The sequence below is a fragment of the Micropterus salmoides genome, unplaced genomic scaffold (genome assembly GCF_014851395.1).
Source record: "Micropterus salmoides isolate LMB-PRFRI ecotype aquatic unplaced genomic scaffold, ASM1485139v1 Ms_hic_scaffold_2, whole genome shotgun sequence".
NCBI lineage: Eukaryota > Metazoa > Chordata > Actinopteri > Centrarchiformes > Centrarchidae > Micropterus > Micropterus salmoides.
Window position 1 is genome coordinate 40742054 of NW_024041150.1, and position 27098 is coordinate 40769151.

Genomic DNA, 27098 nt, shown 5'->3' on the forward strand with positions numbered 1-27098 from the left:
AGTCAACTTTGCGGTCATTCTGTCAGTCGGTGTGTGTCCATGTTCAACAGGCTGTAGTTTCAGTTCTGTTATCTCTCAGTGGCAGAGCAGCAGGTTGCTTTTTACTAAATTTCTATTAAAACTGGACTAATCTATATTAATGTACACAATGGGGATACAAACACTATCACCAGACTCTGTCTTTTAAAGTTTAACTACACAGGTTTTCTAGGCCTTGGGCACGAGCTTCAGTTAACCATTACTTGGCCAAAGAAATATGGTTCCTTATTGGCTAAAATATATCTTCAAACAGAGCATGTCTGCCTTTGAGAAATGTTTGCATGACTAAAAATACATTCGCTCTGCATTTACTCAACCTTCTGTTGATAAAATACTGAAAGGATTGGTGGGTTAAGGTTAATCTCAATAGTCGCTGTTCTGTTTGAGCTGCTAACATCCCGACTGTTGACAGGGGAGATGTGCTGGTTCTCCTTTTGTTATATTAAGTAATATTCTATTATATAACTTAAATATGTTACTTAAAAAGCACAGTCTATGATCTCCAAATACCACAATAAAAACAGAAGAAGAGAGCATTCTTTCATGCCTGTTCTCCTTTTGCTTCAAGTAGTTTGATACTATTTACTAATATGTACATGATCTATATCCAAGTATAAGTGTAAGTATTTACTGTCACGAACTAAAAAGGTACATTTATTTTGTACCAGGTGGATTTGGGACATGGTTTGATGAAATGCTTTCATCTTTAAAAACAAATTTTTGCTTCCATGTCCAACACCGGGGTGAAGGATGCACTTTTTTGGATTGATTCCAGTAAACCTGGACTTAAATGCGACAGTGGTAACAGTTAGCCTTCTCCCCATAATGAATGTATCAACCTAAAGACCAAATTATATGTGTGTCTCGCTGTACGTGCCTTTTTGTTTTTTGTGTGTATTTTGTGCCTGTTAAGAGTTTGGGTGTTATTTTCTTCATGTGCTTGTGTGATGGGAAACTTTTGAACAACATAATTCGCCAAGTGCAGTAAATGTTCAGGAGTTTCTTGGTAAAGTCACTAATAGTTTTACTCAAAAGACCAGAGTCCTCTATGTAAAAGAGTTGTGGCAATAAATGCAGTAAAGGCCCAGTAGTGCCCTGGCTGTACTATAGTGAGATCAACTGCTAATGCTAGGAAACTGCCAGTGGAGTTGTTGACTAATTTTGCTAGTTATACAACAAGAACAAAATTGAACTCTAACTAACTATAACTGTGATTATAGATAATGCCCCAATCATTAAAATGTTCAGTCAGTCAGTATGCTACTACACGATTGATTTAACAAAGTGTGCTGTTTCATCATCACACTCCTAGCTTGTTAGCATGTTGCCTGTTATAATTATAATATTATATATAATAGTGTGTGTGTGTATTTAAAATATGCTAATTTAATGTGCCTACTGGCATAGATCAATTAATTATTTCAGCATTATTGCTCAAGACGGACGCTCATGTATGCATACATAAGAAGTTTATGCCTCTCATTTATTATCATTACATTCGTGTCACAGAGCGACCCATCTGTTTTTCTGGAAGACAATTTTCTGCCGATCTTTCAGGAACCCAGAATATCTTAAAGCAGTTTTGAAGGTATTTCCAGAATCCTCAAGGACTGTCTATCTGAATAAAAATATTCTGGTCACAGCATGGTAACAAGATTTTTAACCCAATTTTCTGATCTGGAAATTCTTGTCTATGGAAATATGAAATAAAGGAATATAACATTATTATATACAAATATATTAGCTTTTTTTTTTCACAATATGCTTTTATTTCTGGCCATCATCTGTGTTAAGAAGTAGAGGCAGTATTTAAGAAATCTGTTAAAAATCCCTTTGCAACCTTTCATTGTCACAACCTTTCTTTGTAGAAGGCTTTGGTTTATGTGTTTCGTTCAGCTGTTCATGTCAGTGCCTCTGTGTGTCTCTGCGTTAAGCTGTATGTATTGATAGGGTTTTCTATAGGATTTGCTTTGCATGTTATTCTCTTTATTTCTTTTATTATGAGAAGTGACTGTATGTGCTTTACGGCAGGAAGCGATACAACCCAATATTACGGGCTTCACGGTTACAGATGGAGATCCACGTGGTGCAATAAAATGAAAATAGAAGAATAATTGTTCATTGTTCATTTTGACTGACATGGCGTTTTTCTTTTATTAGCACTGTTTCTATGCTTGTGCCTCTTTGTGTGTAAATCTTTAGCCTTTATTTCTTATTTCTTTGGCCTTGTTTATGTTACGTGTTTTACATTTATAATGAGAACAAAATAAGTATCACTTGTAGTTAGTTGTCTTGTTCAGGTATTATTATTATTTTTAGATTTTTAATCCAGATCCAGGATTTGCAGTTATAGTTTTGTCACATAATGATTGGTCGTATTAAAGTATGATCATTAAAAGAGAAGCGCTGCACGTATTCCCCTAGAAAATGTTTTCCCCCTGTAACTAGTCCTGTAGTCTGTCTTTTGTATCTTTTGCTTTCCAAATAGAAAAAAACATTTTATTTTAACTTTATATTACTTTTTTTATGACCGTCACAAACAAGACGTTCCTACTGATTCAACAAGAAGCTGTCAAGCTCTATCAAACGTCAACTGTTCTTGACAATCATGTTTGGATCACGGCTTTAAAAAGACAACTTTCCAGTCAATATTATCAGCGTACCTAATCTTTCCAGTCAAAACAGGAAACACTGGTAGATGTTCTATCTCTGCCAGGTAGGTCCAACCCATTGTCCTGCCAGGACCTCACATATGGACACTTGATTAAGACCCCTTGGCATCACTTTTTAACGCCCTGGGGACCCCTTTAGCGTTGTTTTTGTGTAGGGCTCCACGGTCAGGTTAGCAATAATAAATATGCAATGTTCAGTTAGACTTTCAAAATAAAACTTGTGGTTAACGTCGTGAAACGCCGTAATTTGGTTAGGTTTAGGCAACAAAACTACTTGGTAAGGTTTAGGAAAAGACTATTGTTTTGGGTTAAAATTATTACGTCATGTAACTTACATAAGTTAAGTCACGTCAAGTAATGTAACTTAACTTAAAAACAATTAACGTTGACTTTTTGTTTCCCACCTTTTCTGTTATTTGTAATAGGCCTGTTAGCGTTGAACTATGACACTTAAGAGTGCCATGTGAGGACGTGACAAAGTGTAGGTATTTGTCATCCTGAAATAACAACAGGCTGAGGGCTCCAAAAATTTTGTGAAATGAGCGTAATGTTTGAGAGAAAAGCAGGAAAGGATTCAGAGGAGGAAGGATGGATAGCAATAAACAGTTATTGTAAATGAAACTTAAACGTTAGCTAACCTGAACCGAAGGATTTTAGACACCAAAGATAGCCGATAGCCTAACCCCCAATACTTATGCTAAACTGAACACTCAGCAAACATGAACAAAAGCGTTTAGCTGCTGAATAAATAGTTTTTAGGAAATTAACACAAGAAAACGAGCGTATTACTGATAACTGTAGAAAGACAATACATAATTTTTGACTGGACTGCAAACATCAAACTGGCTAAAGTAGTGAAATATAGATAGATTTGTGCAGTCACTGATTCTTGTTTCTAATTTTTCTTGTTGTGTGCGTTAAATTATTGAACCATATATTATAGCAGTGATACATAATAAAATGTATTGTCCAAAATTACTAAAAAAACTTTTCATGTCAAATATGTGCAATACATTTTGAAAGCCATAATTATTTTGCTAGTTGCCTTTATACACTCCAGGACACAATACCTTCCTCTTTTCTCTCTTCGTACTGTCTTATTGATTGCATTTTTTGCCAAAAATGCACTGGACGCACTCTTGAAGTGTATATTTGTCTCAACTTGTTGGATAATGCTCTAGTTCAGACATCGAGATGATATAAGTGTGCACGACTGATGCTTTCGGTGCATTTGTGGCATCAATGCATATATGCAGGACTTTTACACAGATGTATCCCATCTGACCTCTAGTTAGCTTGCACTGTTCTCTGAAGTATTATACTCATATAACAATCATGCTTGTACATCAGGAACGTGTACTACAATGTGTACTACAATTTGATCGTTTTAGGAACTTGTTATTGTTTAACTGTGTGATTAAATGTCTGTCAGAATTCTGTGTCTCCATTTATTTCCAGATCTGGCTTGTACCAACTAATGCAAACAGAAAATACCGCAATTAATTTTTCAAGGTTTCAAGCTGAAACGGGTCTGAAGTGTAAATGTGTCTTGATATTTTAGATCCTGTCAAAAGCACATTCAACCTAAATGAAAATGAATGGTTTCTGGTTCCATTTGGTTTTGATTTATTAACATTATAATATTGACACGTTGTCTGAAGTTATACGCAGCTGAACTGTCAGCATGAAGTCTCCTCAGTTATCTGTTTTTTCCAAACTCAGAACTAAATAAAAGTCATCTGAGCGTAAGCTCTAGTTAAAAAAAACATTCTGTCTCTTATGAATCTGGTTTAAACATTTTAACTTTATTTCATAGTTAGCTACTGGTGGTCTATGTTGATTTTTGTGATTAAATTTCTACCTGTATATGGTATATGATATATATATATATATGAATAAGCAGTTTTCAGCAGTAAAACTCACAGGGTTTTGAAACTCTGCTTTCTTAAAACAGTGTATGTTTTCCCAGTGTTTACACACACATTGTGTATGTTAAATTTCCCGTGGATTATTCTCCATACCTTTGGAAAATTCTGTTTTCTTTTTTCCACAGTTTGGCATCTTAGATATGTCAATGTACTACAACACCCATGAGTCTCGGCTGCTGTTGCTACTGAGAAGATGACAATGAGAGGTGCGAATTAGAAATGTAAATTCAGAGGCCTTTATTGTTGCAGTTAAACATACTTGCTGAATTCATCCAAAATTAACCCAATATCTTAGATTAATCTGATTTACAAAGTGCTATCATGGGATCGCTGTTAGCAGCACGCAATATAATTTCAAACTTTGTGATTGGATGTTCCTTGTTCAAAATGCACCTTAAGAGTCAGAGTTGTCTTTTGTTATTATGTTATTTATTTTTTTACTTAAAAATGTTTATTTTCTTCTAATCCTCTTTTGTGTGCAGGGGTCACCGAACATTGTCAATGAGAAAGTTAACCAGACCTCTACCTTTATTCCAAGTTATGCAAAAGTCAGATATCAGTATGAGTGTAATCTCTGTCCCAAATAGCAAGATAAAACAATATCAGCTAAACTAAAGAACCAGAAGATTTCACCAGTAACAAGATTAATATACAGATGCTATAAATATGACATGAACAGCGTTGGTATATTTATGGTGGGCTATGCAATATGGTCATTATGGGATTGTAGCAGGTTTATTAACAACCACACATTATTGACAATATGGTAAAACATAGCTATAATCATATAATTATATGTTGTGATATGATTATTATAGTATTGTTAGCCAACATCACTTTGTTCTTTTGTTGTACAAATATATATAATGGACTGCAGGAATCCCTACTTTAAATTATTAAAAAAAAAAAAAGAAGGTATATTTTAAGATCATTTTGGCATGTTTTTCTTTAAAATGGAGACGGATTATTATGATTTCAGTTGAATTATTGTCAGAAGCAGTGCTTTCAATTCTGTTTTTGTCTAGAAACGAAGGCCACCAGACGGCGCGCAGAGTCCAAGTTCAACTGTGAGATTCCTGAACAGCTAGAGTGAATGATGATGGAGAAGTGGAGCGAGGAAGAGGAAGCCGCTTTAAGAGAGTAGTGGGAGGACTGCCAACACAACCGGTCAATTACACGCAAATCTGTGTCTAATCTGATTTTATCATCTTTATTACCCCATAAACTACATGCTAATGACTAAACCAGCAGAGAGCATGGTGGAGCTGTTATTTAATGACATCTGGCCAATAAACTGTGTGTCTGCAGTAAATTTATTGTGTGTGTGCGCACTCAGATCCAGTGGCAGGTTGCTGTAGACATGGGCAGAAGGTTTCAATGTGGAAGAGCTTATTTCGGAGGCTGCTGGGTAATCACTGCTGCTCATTGGATTGGGTAGGACCAAGCGGCAACCTCCAGGTCTGAAAAGTGAAGCCAATGCGTGAGTTCCTTAAACCTTCAGTCTATCTAATGACCAGCAGATTGCTGGTTGCAAGTCTGATTATATTGGAGTCTATGAGAAAAACACCCTACTTGTCCGTTGATTTATTATCAAGTCAAAAACATTTTGTGTAACTGATATTTAATGAGTCCCCTACTTGTTCTGCTGTTAAGGCCTGGTCACACAATCTTGCATATCTTTCATCTGTCTTGCTCTCTCTCCCCATCTTATCGATCGTGTGTGTGTAGGTGTGTGTGTAGCGAGAGGGGGGAGTCATTTTTGTGTTTGTGTGTACATTTAGGAAAACCCAGACTCCGGTAACCTGAAACAACAATAATACATTTGAAGACATAAATCTTTTAAAACAGCTCACCAATTCCCCCAAAACAGCTGTAATCATTATCAAACAAACAGCGAAATAGTGTGTTTGTTGGGTTTGTTGTTGGCTGATGAATCCACATGTGGTGCATTAGTGATTATCTGAGTCAGCAGGACAGTGTATGTGTTCACTGTGTGTGTGTTCATGGTGATGAAGGAAACAAGTCACCCAGTTCAGCAGTTTGGCTAACTGATGTGTTATTAATGGAATTTTGGAAACAACGGAGCACTATGGCTCAGAGTGAGAAGAGACATCAGGATTTACTTGTTAGTAGATACATTCAGTGTATGGCTCTGAGCACGAGATTTATTGACGAGAAGAAAAATATATAATATCATCAGAATGAACAGAGTTGAAACTTCAAAGTCTCACAGATAAGTACACAGTGATTTTGAAATGCTCTTTTATTGATACAATGTTGAACATTAACTTATTTGTACATCCATTTATTCATCTATCCTATTCAGGGTCGCCTGTCCCAGCATGCCATTTCCCAGAAGGCTTTTTGACTTGTCACAAAGCACAGGAGTTACTAATAACATTAAGGATGACAACGCAAAGTGTCCCCCGCTGGCAGCTGAGTAGAATTCAATTTTGATATTTACACCTGTACTTTTGTACCTATCATGTTCAAACCACAACCTCCAGTACTGACCCACTGTGCCACCTACATATTTGTGTTTGTGTGGTTACAGGAATCTGGCTTTCCCCGCATGCACATAAACAACTCTTCCCCCGTCTCTTCATTGTCCACTCATTATGTGACATTACAGTAAGTGATCAGTCAGCTGAAATAATCTCCAGTCCGGCCTGTGTTCACATGTCTGTGTGTGTGTGTGTGTGTGTGTGTGTGTGTGTATGTGTGTCAACATTGACAAGACAAGCTAATGATTGATTGATGACATCATCAGTGGACAGAGCAGATATCAGACTGTCAGTCACAGCGCTCCCTTACAGAGAGAATAGAGGTCTCTCTGTATCTGCAGCAGTTGTCGAGTCTAAGTAATTATTTTCCTTTGTCAATCAGTAACAGCATTTTTAACCACAGGAAACAAAAGAAGAAAACATTTTTGTGACAAGCTGTTGGTAAACCCAGACTGCTTGTTGTTTGTCAGGATGAGATCGACCGGACTTTTTCTTTTCTTGCTGCTTCTTCTCGTTGTTCACTCTGAAACGGTGAGTTCTCACTCATGCTGTCTTTTATCCTTATTTTTTAATTGTTTAAAAACAATCAATCAATTTTTCTTTTGTCTTTATTTGTCGGACTTGTATGTGTTTTTATCACTTGTATTAAACTTGGGTAGGCAATGTATTACAGAGGTATGTTTTACTATATTTGTTGAATTTCTTTACTTATTAGATCCGGACAGCAATCAATAAATCAAATGCTCTGACACAAAAATTAAATAAGCATGGTTTACTGACCTGGCGACCTATCTACCTGTGTCTGGGCACTCGCTGCGCATGAAAATGGGTTTTGGGGGAGTGGCTTTGGAAGGAGGCCTGAAGGATGGGGGTGGGATTTTTCCAGTAAGATACTTCAAAATCTAGCTGTCTCTTGCTAGGTTCATCGACATTACCTACCCAAGCTTAAAAGTTTTTCAAGAGAGCTTTTTCTTTAGTTATTTAATGTTATAAGTTTAACTTCTGCACAACACTTTTAACAGGAGACAGCCAGAGCTGTAGGTGATGTGCAAATCATGCAGCAGCAGTTAGACGATGAGGATCTATTATTTACAGATGAGCAGGAACCAGAGTTGACTACCGAACCCCCCACCCCTCTGGCCACCACAACCCCTGAAAGAGAAGATTTTCTGGGTCCGCCTGAGTGTCTGGAAAAGAAGTACGTATATTATAATTGGCTGGGCCTCCTTTGGATGTCTAATTTTCCTTCTTAGTTTCTGTGGTCTGTTATGTTTTTGCCTTTTCTTCCTGTTTGTCAGTAATGCACATTAAGGCTGCCTTGTTTGACATAAACACTGACTCTGAATTGTCAGTGCAGCAGAATCAGACCAAAATGAATGGGTTTGTGTTCACTACAATCTAACAACTAATTATATTCAGTTTTTAAAGATACAACTGTTGACTACCTGGGGAAATCCTTGTCCTTGGGAGCTGTTTGTCCTTTGCCATTTGTCTAAGGCTTACTGTCAGTAGAGTTAATTGTGTTTTCTTAGCTCACTGTAATAATCTGTGTATAAGTAATGTGAGATTAACCTGTGTTTGTAGTCTCTATGATCTATCTTTTAACATTTTTCAGGTTAACGCGTGCATCATGTGACCTGGTGTTTTGTCGTCCTTGGGAGCGTTGCATCGAAGGACAATGCTCATGTAAACCACCTTATCTGTGTCCCACTGAGGGCACGACCCCAGTCTGTGGGCGGGACAATAGAAATTACCGCTCCTACTGCCAGGTAATTCATGTATAGGTTTGGGTATCGACTGCTGGTGTGGAATTGGAACATTTGTAGAAACACGAATGAGGAATTTGCTATTGATAGATAGTTCATTTATGTATCTTGTCAAGAATCAGAACCCTTAAAAAAAGATGCAAAAACTACCAACAGATTCTGATTTGAAATCAGTATAAAATAGTGCAACCATTTCAAGAGAGTACATTAGTGAATGTAACTGCTTTTGGACATGGAAATTGTATCATTCAGGAACCGAATTTTCACAACGGTGATCTGTTTTCCAGATGATGGCTCTCTCATGTCGGACCAAGAAACCCGCCATGTCCCACTTTGGGGAAAATTGCGGAGGTTCAATCTCACAGATACAATCAGTGCATTATTTTAAATATCACTGTTAGATTTCTAGACATAGTAACTGTCACCTTTATCGCTCTCTCACCCTAGAAAATCATCAGAAGTTCAAAAGTTCAATAGACCAAGTCACAGGAGTGGTCACGGTCACCATTCCCAACAATAGGAGCACTGAAGATGGGATGGAGTTTCTGGTGTGTAAGAAGTTTTGGAACATGGCAGCTGCTAACGTGATCTGCAAGGAATATGGGCAGCGACTGTGAGAGGAGACATATTTATTGCATTTTTACAATATGCATGTGTACAGTTTGGCATAAATGAAGAACATGCCAAAAAGTAGACCACCCACTGCTACCCTACAGTAGCACCATCAAAATGAAAAACATGCCTTCCACAAGCTGTTATATGGCTTTTTGTCAGTGACAGTATACAGTAGCCACAATGTGACTTGTGTGTGTGCTTACAGTGGTGCCGTGGCCGCTGTTTCCATTCCATACAAATCCCTGACAACATCCCATGACAAGCAGCACCCAGACAGCTGTGTTAGCATCCTCTGCCAAGGTTATGAGAACTCCCTCGCTGAGTGTGTAATCTCCAACAAGATCAACAAGATTGGCTATAGGATGGTCGCGACTGCAACCTGCTATGAGGCGTCACAACCACCAAAAGGTCAATGTGTACTGATTCTACTCTATTCTTTTCTATCATTGCCTTTAGTAGCTATTGCTGTCCTGCCAGTGACGTGCCCTCAAATCTTGACACTTATCCACACAGCATACCTGTTGATTAAGGTCCGCAGTTCCACTGCACTTGTTTACAACAGCATATGCAAGGTGTTTCCTTCCACCCCTGAGTTGCTGAGGCTTCCCAATAATCCGCCTCTCTCAGTCATTAAAGTCTTTCCTCTCCCTGTCTTTTGAATCTGTAACTACCACAGTGGCAGCCCTTTTTGCCACCACGGGATTCTTGGAATATCACAAAGAAAGACGTGAATACACTGAACTTCTGACAAAAGCTCTTAGCAGCTTCTTCCACAAGGAGGCTATAAACAAGATCTGTTTTCTCTTCACCTGGAGTTTCCAGCAATCCCTTGCCAAATATTTGGATCTACCAGGCCTGTCCAACAGCGTTCTCCACCATCTCATCCATTTTACAGCAATCTGGTGGTTGATTGAAAGCTAGTCCTGTGTATCCTCAAACATATGGCCATCAACTTACTCATTCGTAGCAGCCAGGTTTCCTTGGTACTGTCAGCCATCACTGAATATAGTCCAACCCTTTGTTTCGCTGCACAAAATTGCTGCGACGTAATGTTCAACACAGCACAAACATCTCAGAAGTGGATTTAGTTATGAAACAGCATACGAAAATTGTAAAATATTAAACATTCTGTTGCTGGCTCCTGTCTGATGCTTGCAATGACGATGCAGTGAATAGTGACCAATCAGTAGTCTGCAGTGTTTTCATGTCACCTTTTGGTATCACCGCAGCTGACTTGGAACCTCGATGGAGGTGATACAAAAAAAAGTACCAGGTAGCAGATACAGGTCCAACTTTTTCCCAATGGGAAACCAAAAAAGGCGAGTAGAGGCGAGTCGATCTGGTACCATGCGGTGGAAAAGGGAAATAATCCAGCTATCAAGCACCAAGCAACTGTTAAATAAGGCGAGGTTCCCCAGGTAAATTATGGCTTGCAGACTTGTGTCAGCGGTACCCGTATCAGCCCAGATATCCAGGAGCTGGCCTGGATGCTTGAAGGTGAAGCTGATATTCAGTGCATAGTCACAAAACCTAAACCTAATTCTGGCAGTATCTTCTTGTTCCACAAAAAAACACTGATCCTCATCTGTGACCAGCCAGGTGCAGCAGGCTACCTGAATGTCTGTGACTGTTTACAATCAGTCAGAATGGGTCTTCATAACCTACCATCTGTCTGGCCCTCACCTAAGACCTGGAGTTCCCTGGGTCGCTGAGTATTTGTCTTCAAGGACCAATAATGCAGGATTCAATTTGAGAAGTTGTCTCTTGTGTTTTGGTGTACTTTTCCAGGATTGTGACATTTTTCTCTCTGTGTTTCAGAGGAGGAGTGTGGCTTCAAATGTGTAAACACAAAGTGTGTGCTTCTGAACCAGACGTGTAATGGAGTTGATGACTGTGGCGACCGCAGTGATGAGATGTGCTGCAAAAGTAAAACACACACACACAAATAGATTTGATAACCCGGTATGTCTTGTCTTTTACAATGTGAATTATTTTGTTTGTCAGACTGCAGGAACGGTAGTTTCCGCTGCAAGACGGGTGTTTGTGTGCATAAAGATGCACTCCTGGACGGACAGATTGACTGTCTGGATGGCGAGGATGAATCAGAGAAACTCAAATCAGTGTACAACAGTGAGACATTTTTTTTTATTAGTTTACCCAGGCATTATTTTCTTCTATTTAATTTTGGAAATCACAGAAACTTTAGCTTTCTTTTCTGTGTGCGGTTGCAGTTTTCTTTTCCCTTGAGGTTTAAACTGACAGTCTCTGTCATTTGTTAGACTCCACCTCTTATTAATCAGTTAATCCAGCAGACAGACCAAAGCGAAATCAAGGGCAAACTTTAAAAGCAAAAGTGACAAGCTTATTACACTTTGGGAAACAGATGTTTTGTCTTCTCTTTAGTGTATGCATGTCGTTAACAAAGTATAGCCCAATGAAACCAATACGTGTTCAACACTGACCAACTTCAGGAACACCACCCCCAGTGCAGTAGTAATTTTGTAGTTATATTTTACCACTTAGTGTTGGGGCATTATTGGCAGATTCTGACAGTTTTGTAAGATATTTCTATTTTCCACAGACCCAGTGCAGAGATCCCTGATACCAGGTATGCCTGCAACTGAAGTCAACATCAACACCAGTTGGTTGGACCTTTCATAGGAAACTGTTGTTGTTGGTGGTGGTAATGATCATTTGTTTTTTTTTCTTTATTTCAGAGTACATCTCTCCCAAAAACGGTATGTGGCATGAACAGTAACACTTTACAGCATGGTATTATCATTGTTTATTTTTTTTCATTGTACTCATTTTTAGCTGACGCTCTTATCCAAAGCGACGTACAGTTGCTATTTTTTATGTCCGAGTTTGCACGCCTTTGGAGCAACTAGGGGCTAAATGTCTTGTTCAGGGACACATTGGTGGGTGTCACAGTGGGGAGTTGAACCCTGGTCTCTCACACTGCTCCATCACCACCCCCAGACTTTGTCACCCAACATCAGTGTTGGACCTCATTATTTTTTTACATCTGGTTTAAGGACTCAAACTAGTGGAGGCTGTTATAAAAACAGATTAAACCCATGGTCTTGTTCAACTACCACTTATGGCTAAAATGGTCAGGTGTCCATTTGTGTGATCAGGTGATCTCTTACCTCAAGTCAGGTTACATCCTTAATTTCCAAGACCATGTCAGATCTCATCAGAGCCGGATTTGAATTTCAACAACTCTGTACGTGTGTCTAGAAATTAGGGCCAACAGGGTGCATTTGGAGTCCAAGTTATACTGCGGGATTCCCAATATTACCACAGTGGACCATGTGCAAGTGGAAGAACGAGGAAGGACCAGCCGAGTCAAGCGAGTGGTGGGAGGAGTCCCAGCAAACCCGGTCAGTTAGAAACTCACTGTCTGTGTAATTACAATACATCTGTTTATTACTATTATCATTTCTGATTTCAGTTCCCAAACTCTTTTCCCCTTGGTCATGTGCTGCCACCGCATTTTCAACTTTCAAAACGTGGAAAGACAGACAATGGTGGGAAGCCACTGACCTACTCAATGTTCCTGTGAACACTGTTTCTTTTCTGCCTTGTTTGTCTGTCTGCAGACTCAGATCCAGTGGCAGATTGCTCTGGAGGAGAACAGGAAGATCGATTGTGGAGGAGCTTATATCGGAGGATGCTGGGTACTCACTGCTGCTCACTGCGTCAGGTAAGATGAGTGTTCAAGTAAATGTCGATGCAGTGCCATTAGCATGAAGTGTTAGTTATTGTACGTATTGGCCAAGCACCAAACTCCAGAGAGAGGCAAATCATGTCTGTTGCACTGTGTACATTTAACAATCAATGAACTTAAGGGTAACTGTAACATTCAGGTCCAAAAAAGATGATGACGGCCTAAATGCCAAACTTAAGGCTCCAAAATGGTAGTCCACAAACCAATGGGTGATATCATGGTGACAACACTGACTTATTTCACGCAGTCTATGGTTTTGACCCGCATATAAGACGACCCTCATCATGAGAAGACCCGTCTTTTCTGACAGCTGTTTTTGGAAAAAGACTTTGAGAAGACATGCACACTTTCAGAATAGCCATGTTGGCAACATTTACCAGAGAGAGTGACAGGGGGTTTTCATTCTTGAAGGCTTTTCTCTTGTAAAGGCATAAACATGAAATAATGCTACTTTAGTGTCATTATGACACAGTGTGACACCATTATTTCTTAGCTGCTTGACAGATGATTCTGCAGTAAAGACGCTGGGTGACGCTTTCTACATGTTTTCACTAGTCAGGAATTAATTTCCTCTGTGGCAGCAAAACACAAGCCTTCAGAAACTCGTGTATATTAAAATGGAGTAACTAAACACTTGAACCAGGACTGATTGAATCAAAAAAACACACTATAAATAGAGTTGTATAAACTTGCTATACCACCAACATTAAGGCTGCAAACCGCTCACAATGCAACACTCTGGGACTCTCTCTCTCTCTCTCCAATATCTGATGTCATGAACACATAATTGTCTAATCCTCTAACATAAGATATAACATATAATACAACTCCCACTTATTCAAATGTAATTTCCAGAAAGAAATATCATCTATTTGGGCCACTAAGAAAATTGTAATAATAGTGGTGGTACCTTTTGTTTGGGAAGTGGTTGTGCACAAGTTGTAGGAGAAGTAGTCTCTTGACTCACTTTCTCTTTCAAATGTAATAATAATAATAGTCTCTCACCCATTTCTCTTTACCAGGCCCAACCCCTCAGCGTTCAAGGTGAAGTTTTCTCTCTGGAAGAAGTCTAGAGCTCAGGACACGACTGACATTGTTCCTGTTGCAGACATTCGCATCCACCCCAGGTATCTATCTATCTATCTATCTATCTATCTATCTATCTATCTATCTATCTGTCTATCTTTCTGAACGATAACCCTACTTAGCTCAATCATTACACATGACTGTAGTTATTAACGCTAACTGAATGGTAACAGAATGGGCAAAAATTTAAAATAACTGACTTGCAGGTACAACGCCAGCACCTACGAGAACGACATTGCTCTAGTTCAACTGCAGAAGCTTCCGTTCAAGGAAAAATGTTTGGTGGACAACCCAGCAGTCAGTGCCGTCTGTGTTCCCTGGTCTACCCAACTCTTTCAACCCAACCACACCTGCAGCATCTCTGGATGGGGACGAACCGCTGGTATGTGCATTATGTCACCACTCCCTCAAAAGTGGAGTCCAACTACAACAACTGTAACACTGTAAGTGAGGAGGCGTGGGCTGCTAAGAAAATGCCTGGGGTGATACAAAGTGAGGAGGAAAATGGGCTGAAAACGTCTTTAAAATAAGTTAGAAAATAAACTTCACAAGGTTTACACTTAACATTGTATTTTAATAATCTGATTGTAACCTAATTTGCAAATATTTTAGTCATATTTTTATAATGAACCCTACCTCCACATCATGTATATCACAAAATTGCATTTTGTGGAACAAAGTGTTACAAATCAATGTAGTAATTATATTAATTACATCATAATTATTCAAAAATCAACATACATATTTTGTGGCATGAAATGCTTTCTATGAAATATCTAAATTAATTAAATGCTCTGAAACCTGCATACAAATCATTCAGATTGTAAATGAGCTTGAATGGAGGAAAATGAGATTTGTCAGTTTGAAAATGATAACGTCAGTGTTTAAATATTGATGACTTTTCACAGATGGCAAAGCAGCTCAGGTGTTGCTCTGGGCCAACGTATCCCTCATCGCCAACTGTCAGACATTCTACAAAGGACGCTTCAAACCTGGCATGATGTGTGCAGGTGGGTGTGTACCTGGTTGATGAGCTACATACACATAAACCAACTGCTTTAAAGACATTGCGCAGGTGGTAATTTGTATGTGCACAGGTGATCTGGATGGCAGTGTAGACTCCTGTCAGGGGGACAGTGGAGGTCCTCTGGTTTGTAAAGATGAACTGGGGATTTCCTACCTGTGGGGCATTGTCAGCTGGGGAGAGAGATGTGGTCAGCCAGGATTCCCTGGAGTTTATACACAGGTAAAAAAAGTATTTATTTATTATATAAACAGGGAAGATTGATTTATAATGGTTTAGCATACAGTGTAATGCAATATAGAGATAGTGCCTATGCAGTTATATATAGTTACTGTATGTCACTGTATAATGTGAAAATGTTTTAAATTATATATATATATATTATATTTAGAACATGATTTGTTTTTTTTCTTCATAATGATATTAACAAAGAAACATGAACACAGCTTTCATGTATAAAGTCTAATACAAAAAGTCTCCAGAATCCTGAATTCACACGACTTTCTTGTAAAATAAGATTAAATCGCTTTAATGTCACATTTCTCTGACATTAGTGTGAACACGTTTTCATGTATATTTTGTTTCTTTAGAAAAAAAGAATACATTTAAAAAACAACAGTCAGCCACACAGCACAACGTAAACACTGCCAAGACAAAAATTTCAGTTTCATATTCAGTGCTTCACTCACACAGCTACACAAATAATGTCACAAATGATAACATAACATTAATATGAATCCCTTCTCTCTCACTGACAGGTTGCTCATTACTTTGAGTGGATCAGAATTCATACAGGGTGGCCTGCAGTCACCAGGTTCAACTCCTGATGACACACACACACACACACACACACACACACACACATTGTACTCTTTCAATACTTCACCAGTCATAGTTGTTTGTTGATTAAAGTAGTCTTTTCTCAGACCTTTACCTTGGCTACAGCTGTGTGATGATGGACACTTTGTTTACTGTGAATTAAAGTTGAAATTGTAAGGAGTCGAGCTGAAGTGCTTTTATTTTTAAATAATTACATACTTTAAATGGCCTATTATTTGTTTACTGATTGTATCAGTATTAAAATACTACCTTCTTAAAATATATTGTTTACTGTTTTTAAGGCTGAGATGTGTTTCTATAGCTAGCAACTGTCAATAAAATGCTGTTTTACATGTATTGAAGCAACAGAAATTGCTGTTTCTACAGCTAACTTTGTTTGTCTAAATACTTTATAGAAATGCATGTAGCCTATATGACCCCTAAGTGTAGGATGAATCATCAAAATTATTCATATGTATTACAGTATATATTTTCTAAATACCAAGACATAGCAGATTAATTAATGAAGGAAAAAAAAAAGGTGAAAAATTATATTTGATGTCATCCAAATCTGCACACCCTTGGGATTAATGTATATTAAAGGTTCCCTGTGGAGTTCATGGCCACTAGTAGCGCTATGTAGCAATGTTTTAATCAGTGGCTCATCATTTTGTTTCTTGCTATTCTAATGATCAACAATGTGTAGAGAAAAGTGCAGTGATGTTACTTTTACTTAAGTACTGTACTTAAGTATCAATTTGAGGTACTTTACCTTTACCTAAGTTTATATTTTCAGGTCACTTTCTACTCTACCAGGCTAGTGGTGGTCACTCACCAACCACAATTGCCATTCGTAGACATTCAACATTTTTCAACGCAGGCAATGTTCCACTTTCATTTCGTTCTGGTACACCAACACACACACAGATACCTTCATTAAAATATTACTAAACGCAATATTATCCCTATTAACTATGATTATCAGTTGACGTATAGTGTTTAATGGCTGGAAAAGTCAATTCAGGCAGGTTTATGTTATTTCTGTATCTCTGACTCTTAGATATTCCATCTAAAGTGTATCATACAGGTTTTTACGGTATGATACACTCATTAGTTCACCTTTCCCATCTGAGTGGTACACTTAGGCACCTTTCCTGCTGCCCCTTTAGAGATCATTAACAAAATTAGTTGACAAAACTTTATGAAAAAACAACAGAGAGAGTGAGAGGAGAAAAACTGCTGAGAGCCTAAAACATGATATATAGTGTCTCAGAACTTAAACACATCAATACATAGTTCATTGTGTTTCTTAATACATAAAAAAATCCTAAAAATCGTTTAATAACACTTTCACTTTAAGTGAGGGCTTTTTCTCAAAACTTCCATCTTTCAAATCTGTTGGCTGCATTCAAGGCTTATTTCACCCTGTAAGGAAGAACACAACAACAAGGTCAAGGCAAATATATAACCTTGCTGGCTCTGTGGCCTACCTTTTACTTGATAAAAACTATATTCTTGCAAGAACAAGTATGCTGACTGCTAACCGGAGAGTCTCCAGTCTACAATATGGACTCTCCAGTCCAGCAGACTGCAGCAACACTCATGAATCCTGCAGCTTGTTATCAGTCAGGTCCAGCTCTTTCAGATGGGAGGGGTTGAACTTCAGAGATGAAGCCAAAAACACACAGCTGACCTCTGACAAGCTGCAGAAACTCAATCTGAACAAAGAACAAAACATAGAAAATATCCAACATTTCATAATTTCACCACCGCCATGGAGGTTTTAAATACAGAAAACTGAATCTAATACAGAATTGAATAAATATGCATGTTTAACAAATCTTAAGAAAGATATAAAAACTTCAAAGTAATTAATTCACTTTTAACTTTACCATTTAATTAGGCAATAAAAATATTTGCAATTGAGAATCTTTGAAAACTAGCTAACAAGCAGTGAAGTTGTTGAACTGTCTAGCAAAGTTACTGCTAGCATCTGAGATCTGTACTGATCTCGGAATTGTAGGTAAAACCTTATCATAACCAATAAGAATGATTTAAAAAACTACAAATAAAAGATATAATATTTATTTAACAAAGAATATAATGAAATTCAAGCCTACAATATTGACTCTCCAGTCCAGCAGACAGCAGCTTCACCCCTGAATCTTGTTGTAACTAAGGTCCAGCTCTCTCAGATGGGAGGTGTTGGATTTCAGAACTGAGGCAAGAGAAGGACAGCTGCCCTCTGACAAACCACAGTGCCTCAAACTAAATTAAGTTTTATTAAAATAAAATATAAAAACAAAAATCCAATAATTTTTAACACGCAGTTTTCTTAGTTAGCAGTGTATGTCAACAAAGTGTAATTAATTTTTTATTAAACGTTGTTAAATTGGCCTGAATATAGATCCTGAACTGATCCTAGAATTTGGGGGAATTTTACAATATTCCAATATTTCTTTTCTAAATTCTCATTTCTAAATGTCTATCACTATGTATTTTTGATGAAGGTTGAGATCTAGATTTAAAGTTTTATGGATTTTCAAATACTAATGTAACACTTTTAAAATGTTAGTTAGCTTCAGTTAAAGTATATGCTCTAAATAAAGTTGTAAACATATCAGAGGGGTGAGTTAGGAGGTTTCCTTTGCTACAGAATATTTAGGCTTTAAATGTGTAGCTCATAATGCTATTAATAATCCATGTTAGAAAACAGGCTGGGGAGCAGCATAATGGGCTTGATGTTTGTTCACATTTGTATTAAAGCACAGAACTAAAAATGAGCTGCCTCACCTGAGAGTCTCCAGTCTACAGTGTGGACTCTTCAGTCCAGCAGACAGCAGCTTCACTCCTGAATCATGCAGTTTGTTATTACTCAGGTCTAGCTCTCTTAGATGGGAGGAGTTGGATTTAAGAGCCGAGGCCAGAGAAGAACAGCTGCTCTCTGGTAGCAAGCAATCAATTTGTCTGAATAAAAGAACAAAGAATAAAGCATGTAGCTAACAAGACTAGAAAAGCATAGCCCAGCCAGAATGCAGACATACATCCTCATTTCTGAAAGTTAGTGAGACATAAGGAAACATTTTCAGTTTTTCGGTCTATGCCCTAAAACAGATTTTATAACATAAAAACATTTCATGGAATATGGACTGAATTGAAGCAAAGGTGAAAGTGTTTTAAGGGTTTCTTTAATGGCCATTGGAAAATGAATTTGATCTACTATAGATTCCCGAATTTGAAAACTGAAAAAGCTTTTTGGATGAGGTCTTCAAAAAACTTGTTTAAAGGGGCATTATGGAGTTTCAAGTGGCCACTAGCGGTGTGGTTTTTAGATTGATTCCAGGCGTGTGCTCATACACATGCTCGCTTGAACTCATGAGCGAGCATAATCCGAAACACAACCACTTTCATACAGAAATCTGAATCCGACCCAGAGACCTCACATTAAAAGCAGGGTAGTGGCTGATGCAAGCAACGGAGAAAATAGGCGTGTGCTTCATTTCTGAGTGAGTTTTGAGCCCATTGACAATAAGGCAATGAAAATTTGATTTATTAAAATCAAAAACTTACATATAGCCCCTTTAAGAAACAAGTCTATTTGCCTTTCATTTAGTACCTCTAGCTAAGGCATACTATGGACCTGGATGCAGAAATAATTAAATTAAGCAGTCTGACCTGAGAGTCTCCAATCTACAGTGTGGACTCTTCAGTCCAGCAGACAGCAGCGCCACTCCTGAATCCTGTAGCTTGTTGTTGCTCAGATCCAGCTCTCTCAAATTGGAGGGGTTGGACTTCAGAGCTGAGGCCAGGACTTCACAGTGAGTTTCTAAAAGTCGACAGTCAGAAAGTCTGCAGATGTAATGGAAAGTAAGTGATTATTGAGTCTAAGCTAAGACAAAGTATCAGATTTTATTTGTACAGAAAACAAATGACTAGTATAATTTGTATAGCAGCTGTCATGGTTGATTTTCATCTTATCTCATCTGATGGGTTCAAATATTCCCGATTAGTCTGTAATCAAAACACAGATATCACTGAGAATCTCTGATTGGTTATGAATGAAAGACAGGATTGTATGCCATTACATTTTTACCCCATTGGAAGTGCTATTACACAAGAAAACTTTCTGATGGGCAAGATTATGGGATCATGGGCTATTGCAATTGTTGCTAAGCAACAGAACTCTCTGCCTGACCTTTGTCCTAGACTGCTGGAACTGGAGGATCCAGACACATAGATAAGTAGATACCTTACACTGTGAAAAAAGTAGAGCATGTGTTACATTCTGATCATAACTTTAATGCTTTCTTTGATTAAAATGAACACATCTGGTTGTAAAACTGATTATGTAAATAGCATGGTTTACTTCAACACAGTATAGCAGTTTTTAAAATATATGAATATTACATTAGTGGTAAACTATCGCTACAACAGTATTTTTCTGTCGTAATTCAGCTGCACACTGACTGGTACGTTTGAGATTTTGGTATTTGGATGCCAAAAACAAATGCATTTGCAAGTTAAGTTTATGCTTTCACTCTCACTACCAAACATGGAAAAGACTTACATATTTGATCTGTAATCATCTCTTCAAATTTGAAATACTTAGTAGACAGTATAAGTGCAACTGTTCTCGAGCAGGCGGAATTCCAAAAATGCAGCCTGACACACTGCTGTCCTGTTGGCCTGTCAATATTAGATTATTGTTGTCTTCTTGTACTGAAAACTAGCAAGCCACTTTGACAGCCATGCAACTGCTATGCAGTAACGTTAGCTTGGCCCTGAAGTGAGGCAGCAGAAACACTGAACTTGCCAAACAATGGTTATTCTACAGCATAGTTCACAGAGTCCTGACAAGTCCTACTATTAGATAAAATTATTTTAGTCTTAGTTTCACCTTCAGCACAAATTCTAGGGTGAGATGTTTGCTAAATATAGGCCTGGGACTTACCGAACTTTTCTGCAGTTCCTGACTGCTGGGATCAGTCTCAGTCGCCCCTCCTCTGATGTCCTGTATGCCTTCATATCCAGCACATCCAGGACCTCTTCTGATATCTTCAGCATGAAGGCCAAAGCTGAGCAGTGGATCTCAGAGAGTTCCTTCTCTGATCTGTTCTCTGACTTCAGGTACTTTTGGATCTCCTGATGTATTGAGTGGTCATTTATCTCCACCAGACAGTGGAAGATGTTGCTGCTTCTGTCGGGAGAGATGTCATAGGTGTTCATCTGCTTTAGATTGTAGATTGCTTTATGGATGCTTTCTGGACTGTTCTCTGTTCGACCTAAAAAACCTATTAAGAGTCTTTGATTTGATTCAAGTGAAAGGCCATGGAGGAAGCGGACAAACAGGTCCAGATGGCCATTTCTGCTCTTCAGTGATTCATGCAAGGCTTGATTCAGCAACTTATCCAAATATGGCTCACAGCTAAGATACCTACCCCAGGTTTCCCCAGAAATGTCTCCAGTATCTCTGTATACCTGTTTGTGTGACAATGAAAAATATAGACTGCAGCAAGAAACTCCTGAATGCTCAGATGAACAAAGCAGTAAACTGTTTTCCGGAGGATCACACTCTCTCTTTTGAAGATCTCTGTACAAACTTCTGAGTATACCGAGGCCTCTTTGACATCAAGACCACACTTCTCCAGGTCTTCTTGGTAGAACATGATGTTTCCTTTCTCCAGATGTTCAAATGCCAGCCTTTCCAGCTTCAGAAGAACTTCACTTCAGCATCGGTCAGCTCCTGTGGACTCTTCTCATGCCCCTTATTATATTTCTGCTTCTTCCTTTTTGTCTGAACCAGCAGGAGGTGTGAGTACAGGTTAGTCAGTGTCTTGGGCAGCTGTCCTCTCTGGTCTGTGATCAACATGTGCTCCAGAACTGTAGCAGTGATCCAATAGAAGACTGGGACTTGACACATGATGTGGAGGCTCCTGGATGTCTCAATGTGTGAGATGATTTTGCTGGACAGCTCTTCATCACTGACTCTCCTCCTGAAGTACTCCTCCATCTGGGCATCATTGAAGCCTCGTACTTCTGTTACCCTGTCAACACATAAATGAGGGATCTGATCGGTCGCTGCAGGTCGGGAAGTTATCCAGACGAGAGCCGAGATAAGCAGATTTCCCTTGACGAGGTTTGTCAACAGCACGTTGACTGGTGACTTCTGTGTGACATCAGACACAATCTTCTTTTTCGTGAAATCCAATGAAAGTCTGCTTTCATCCAGGCCATCAAAGATGAACAACAGTTTACAGACAACGAGCTTCTCTACTGTGATCTTTTGTAATGTTGGATGGAAAACATGGAGCATCATGAGAAGGCTGTACTGCTCATTTTTTATTAAGTTCAGCTCCCTGAATGAAAGCAGAATCACCAGACTGACATCTTGGTTTTCCAAGCCCTCTGCCCAGTCCAGAGTGAACGTCCGCACTGAGAAGGTTTTCCCAATGCCAGCGACACCACTAGTCTGTTGGCCAGGTAAGGCTTTAAAGATGTCGTGGCACCTGATCGGAGTGTGATGGAGGGTCTTCTTGGAAGCTGTCTCAAGGTGCCTCACCTCATGTTGGCTATTGACCTCCTCACTCTGTCCCTCTGTGATGTAGAGCTCAGTGTAGATCCTGTTGAGGAGGGTTCCACTTCCTGTTTCATCAGTTCCCTCAGTCACACATCCGCATCTCCTTCTCAGACTGATCTTATGTCCATCAATAATTTCCCGTAGACCTTTATTTCATGCAGAAGAAGCAAAAGCAATTGCCCAAAAGTTATATTGTGTTTAATAAAAAAATGCTCTTGTCTGATAGACAATTGTAGTGAACAACGGTGTGGATTTGTGCATTTTATATTGAATAAATTTGGAGCTACTCTAAATTCCTTTCTCCTCCCCAGAGAAGAAGGGGGAGGGGTCAAAGTTGCTTTCTCTAAGTGCTATCCAGACCATGAAACTGGCACCTTTTTGATTCCGAAGCTGATAACGCCTGACTGTTAAACTGACAAAGGGACACGAGCCAGCCATTGGCATCTTCCTGAACAGCCTATCAAAACTGGCCCCCCACACATGTTTCCGTGGCAACTGACCTTATTCTTTGTTTTATTACCACATCAAAGGGATACTCCTTGTCTCACCCAAGTGTGACACAATCCAGGACAGCCAAACTTTGAATGGCTAAGGACTTTCCTCATGTAACCTGAGCTCCACCAAGTGGACGAAATAAGTATTACATGCCCTTGTTGGAAATGCCGTTAAATGTATAAATATCCTGACCACTAATTGTTTCCTGTTACCAAATGCTTAGAACAGTACAACCGTTCGACCACTGAGGTTCGATTGTGGAAAATATTTGATTATAATACGTGCAAATAGATTTCTTTTAGACATTAAGTTTAGAAAGGCAGTCCCTTGGGAAACCTGAGACGCCCCCTGGGGAGCCACGCCCCAGACAACAAAAGAGCGACACGCGACCTCGCTTCGCGCTCTCTTCTCTTTGCTGTTGGCAAACCCGTGGGACCCGTGCAACAGGCCAAAAGCAGGCCGTCGACAAGCAGTAAGACTCAACACACATTCAGTGATAAAATGTTCATTTTAACTCCTAAACTATAGCATTAGTTTACTTTCAGTAGCTCTTCTATGCCGTATGAGTCAAATGCTTCCCACAATCGAACCTCCAGGCTCATTGTTCAGCAAATGTTTATGTTCCCTGTATCCAACCATCTTTTTATCACCTTAGTTAGAGAATAAATTCACTGTAATATAATCAAGAGCTGTGTGTGTTGCCTATTTATAGTTCCTGCCAAGAGAATTGACCCTTTAGATATGAGACTGACTGACTGATTTAAGATAATTGAGCGATTATTAACTAACTGATCACTAGTAATAATTGTATAGTAATTCAAAACTACCTAGAGGTCCGGAGACTCTAGGATTATAATAACTCCGGTGGTGCCCTGAAACGAGGAATACATTTTGATTTTATGAATCTTAAAAATTCATAATTGGGTATCAATTCTCACAAATTTATTAAAATGCTAGACTAAAAAATTTTAGGTCTGCTACACAATACAACTCTTGTTTTTATTGAATCTTCTATTTAGACTGGGGAGAGGGTAGTTCGTCCGAAAGTTGGCCACTGTATTTATACACTACATGTGTTAGGGAACTCGATTTGGCTGTGAGGGTGACTCCGACCAGAGTTCACTCCGTGTTGGAGTGGAAGTGGCGAGGGTCTAATTTCGGAAAGGCCCAGTCTCTCCTCTCCTCTCCCTTCTGTCTGTTTGGTTGATTGACTGATGCAACTGCCTTGATAAGGATGCAAGCATAAATTGCCTAGGCAACCCATGGTTACACAGACAGACAGAGTGGCTCTTTAGAAAGTGCTGCATGTGACTTGGTTGACACAAACTGTGACTAACTTTGGTAAGCATAGTGTCTTGGATACTGAACCAATATCCTATAGAATCTTCACACATCTATACAGAGGTGAAGAATAAACTTATTTGGATGCGAATTGAATCTCTGTACTGCTTTTGACAGTCTCCTGGGCCAGGCTTCACTAAATATTCCTGAAACCTTTTTCATCAATAACAGTTGACTAGCTCACACAATTGTTTTTCATATTCATGATTTCTTGGTATGTAGTCCAGATTGAAAACACCCATGTCGTCTAAAAGGCCTCAGTACGTTCCAAACAAAGTGCAAGTCGGACAGTCTAACAGTATCTTAAGCTCTTTAACTAATTTTAGGGCTAGTTTCTACTTTTGTGAATCCACTGTCAAAGTTACTGTACTAATTCACTTTTACAGCTCTTGTTTATGTGTTCTTATCTTTTTCAGATTTATATTTTTTGTTTATATTTCCTCTGTAACAAAAGCTACATATTGTACGAGCAGAGGAATTAGTTCACTTGAAGCATACTGAGATCTTACCAGTTCGGTTTTATGAATACAGTACAATCTTACTGTGTACACAAGGGTTGAGACGTATTACTGAAGCCTGGAGGGGATTCATGGCAGCAGTCACTCGACGTAGACTGACCTCTAGACTCCAACAACTCTGATCTCTGTGAACTTCTGAAAAAATAAAGTTTAATGCAAAACAAGAACAACAAATGTACCTTTGTCATATTTCAGTATGACATTAAAGTGTGCGCAGTCCTCTTACTTTGTGAGTGAAGGAGGTGCAGGTTCATTAGTGAATGCTAGAGGCTGTCCCATGGACTGGTCACTCTTCAGAGACACACCGCTGAATCTTGAAGGTGGTGCTTTGACCTCCTCTGCCTCCTCACAAACAGTCATCTTCAGGGGGGCAGAGTAGCATAACAGTAGCATGACAGACAAACAAACAGAATTAGCATAATCAGAATAAATCACTCATTCATTAAGTTCCTCTAAAAGACACTCAGGAATTCAGGTTTATAGTTGTGAGAAAACACTAAATGAGGGCATCCTGGCGTCATATTGGGGTTTGAGATGCACACAACACCCTTCCTCCTTCTGTCACATGTCAGGTCCCTCTATACAGGCCCAACAAAGACACTGAGATTTCACAAGTCCTGAGTGTCTAGCAACAACCAGCTTTCAACATTTCTTGCATCATATTTCCTGTCATCAGTTCTTCCAGTCAGCAACTACTCCCTAACATTCCCTTCCTGCCCTAAAGTACTTTCCTCAATGTTTCCTGTCTTCAGTAATCACCTAACTTCCATGCCAACCTGTCCCAGCAACCCCAGTCAGCTCCTCAGCATATAAGATAGAATATTATTTATTTATCCCAAGCAAAAAATATTTACCAGGAGCTTTTCCCTTCTGTGTATTCTGTCTTAGTTTCTGTCCTTTTTCTAATCTGTTTTTGCCTGTTGGGACTGACAAATGCTAATGAATCCTGTTTTGAATTACAGACAGTAAAGATTGTTTTAATTTCAGCCTGCCTGTCTCTGTGAGTCCTTTTGTCTACAAAACGAGTCTTAATGACTTTCTGTTCATACATTTCAAGTTCATACATTTTGTTAACAAGACTAAGAGTAGGGCTGCCGACTAACCGTTATTTTCATAATCAATTAATGTGACAATTATGTTTTTCAATAGATTAAATTAAATTATTGAAAAAGACTTATAATTCTCTATACGAAATATTCAAATGTCTTGTTTTGTCCAAACAACAGTCGAAGAAATGTGACGAAGAAAACCATCTGAGAAGCTGGAACAATTAGAGCAAATGTTTGCAATTTTTTGCTTAAAAATGGATGGAAATAATTTATTTTCTGTCAGTCGACTAATTGATTAATCAACCAAACATTGCAGCTGTAGTTTGGTCAAATATTAACATTATTCATTAATTAAATTAATGAATAATGATTCTGATTAAAATGTTAAATGTGTTCTTTCTTTTTTGAAAGAATGAAAAGCAAAACCAGAAGTAAGGAGATGAATAGGAGGAAATGCTGGTGAATGGTTTACACAGCTTATCTGCTATTTTAAAGCAAGTATATCCAGCTGCAGCCCGCAGACCTGATGGAAGTTGACAGAAGTTGAACTTCCAAATATGGTTTGTCCCAGAAGACAATGTGTAGGGTTAATCTCGGCTCACGTACATTATAGATCCTAATGTTAACCATTTTATTCTTTAGAGGCCAACAACATCACCGGTTCCTTGTCAGTAATAAGTTGCTTCCTTCATATATTGCAGTCCTGCCCTCCAGTATTCGCCAGATCGTTTGCTCACCTATGTGGTAGCTAGTCATGGCTGAAACTTCTGAGTTGTTCTCTCAGTGTTTTTTCCTCGTGTTTTCTGTTTCCGTGAATTACCCTTTCTGTTCTCTCCACTGACCTAGATTCCACGAAATCCCAGTGGAGCTTTCCACCTGTTCTCCCTGCCTGGACCGACTCCTGCTCAACCTCCCCTCCGATCCTTTTCCTGTCT

General features: G+C 38.8%; 2 protein-coding genes and 1 pseudogene across 5 annotated transcripts in view; 2 read left to right on the top strand and 1 right to left on the bottom strand.

Moving 5' to 3' along the window:
- Positions 1-7113, top strand: part of LOC119913095 (tetratricopeptide repeat protein 39B) — a 29396-nt gene extending 22283 nt beyond the window's left edge. For 2 of the 4 annotated variants that reach the window (XR_005446369.1, XR_005446368.1), the window contains exons 20-22: positions 4765-4845; positions 5665-6119; positions 6966-7113. Coding sequence is in view for 1 of the 4 variants with exons in the window: in XM_038732423.1 (XP_038588351.1) it covers positions 5665-5710 (46 nt within the window). In the remaining 3 variants the exon portion in view is untranslated. Of the gene's footprint in view, positions 1-4764; positions 4846-5664; positions 6121-6965 lie in introns of those variants that run through there. The other 2 variants (XR_005446367.1, XM_038732423.1) reach the window with 2 other exon arrangements.
- Positions 7114-7381: 268 nt separating this feature from the next.
- cfi (complement factor I) lies at positions 7382-16465 on the top strand. Its single transcript, XM_038732422.1, has 18 exons — positions 7382-7500; positions 7614-7674; positions 8166-8341; positions 8759-8912; positions 9197-9260; positions 9357-9522; positions 9730-9932; positions 11343-11450; positions 11529-11654; positions 12106-12132; positions 12242-12262; positions 12765-12907; positions 13127-13230; positions 14277-14381; positions 14547-14722; positions 15249-15350; positions 15438-15586; positions 16123-16465. The coding sequence occupies exons 1-18, from the start codon at positions 7397-7399 to the stop codon at positions 16189-16191; spliced, it is 2058 nt and encodes a 685-aa protein (XP_038588350.1). The 5' UTR covers positions 7382-7396; the 3' UTR covers positions 16192-16465.
- Positions 16466-17143: 678 nt separating this feature from the next.
- LOC119911963 lies at positions 17144-25474 on the bottom strand (annotated as a pseudogene).
- Between the last annotated feature and the right edge of the window lie 1624 nt (positions 25475-27098).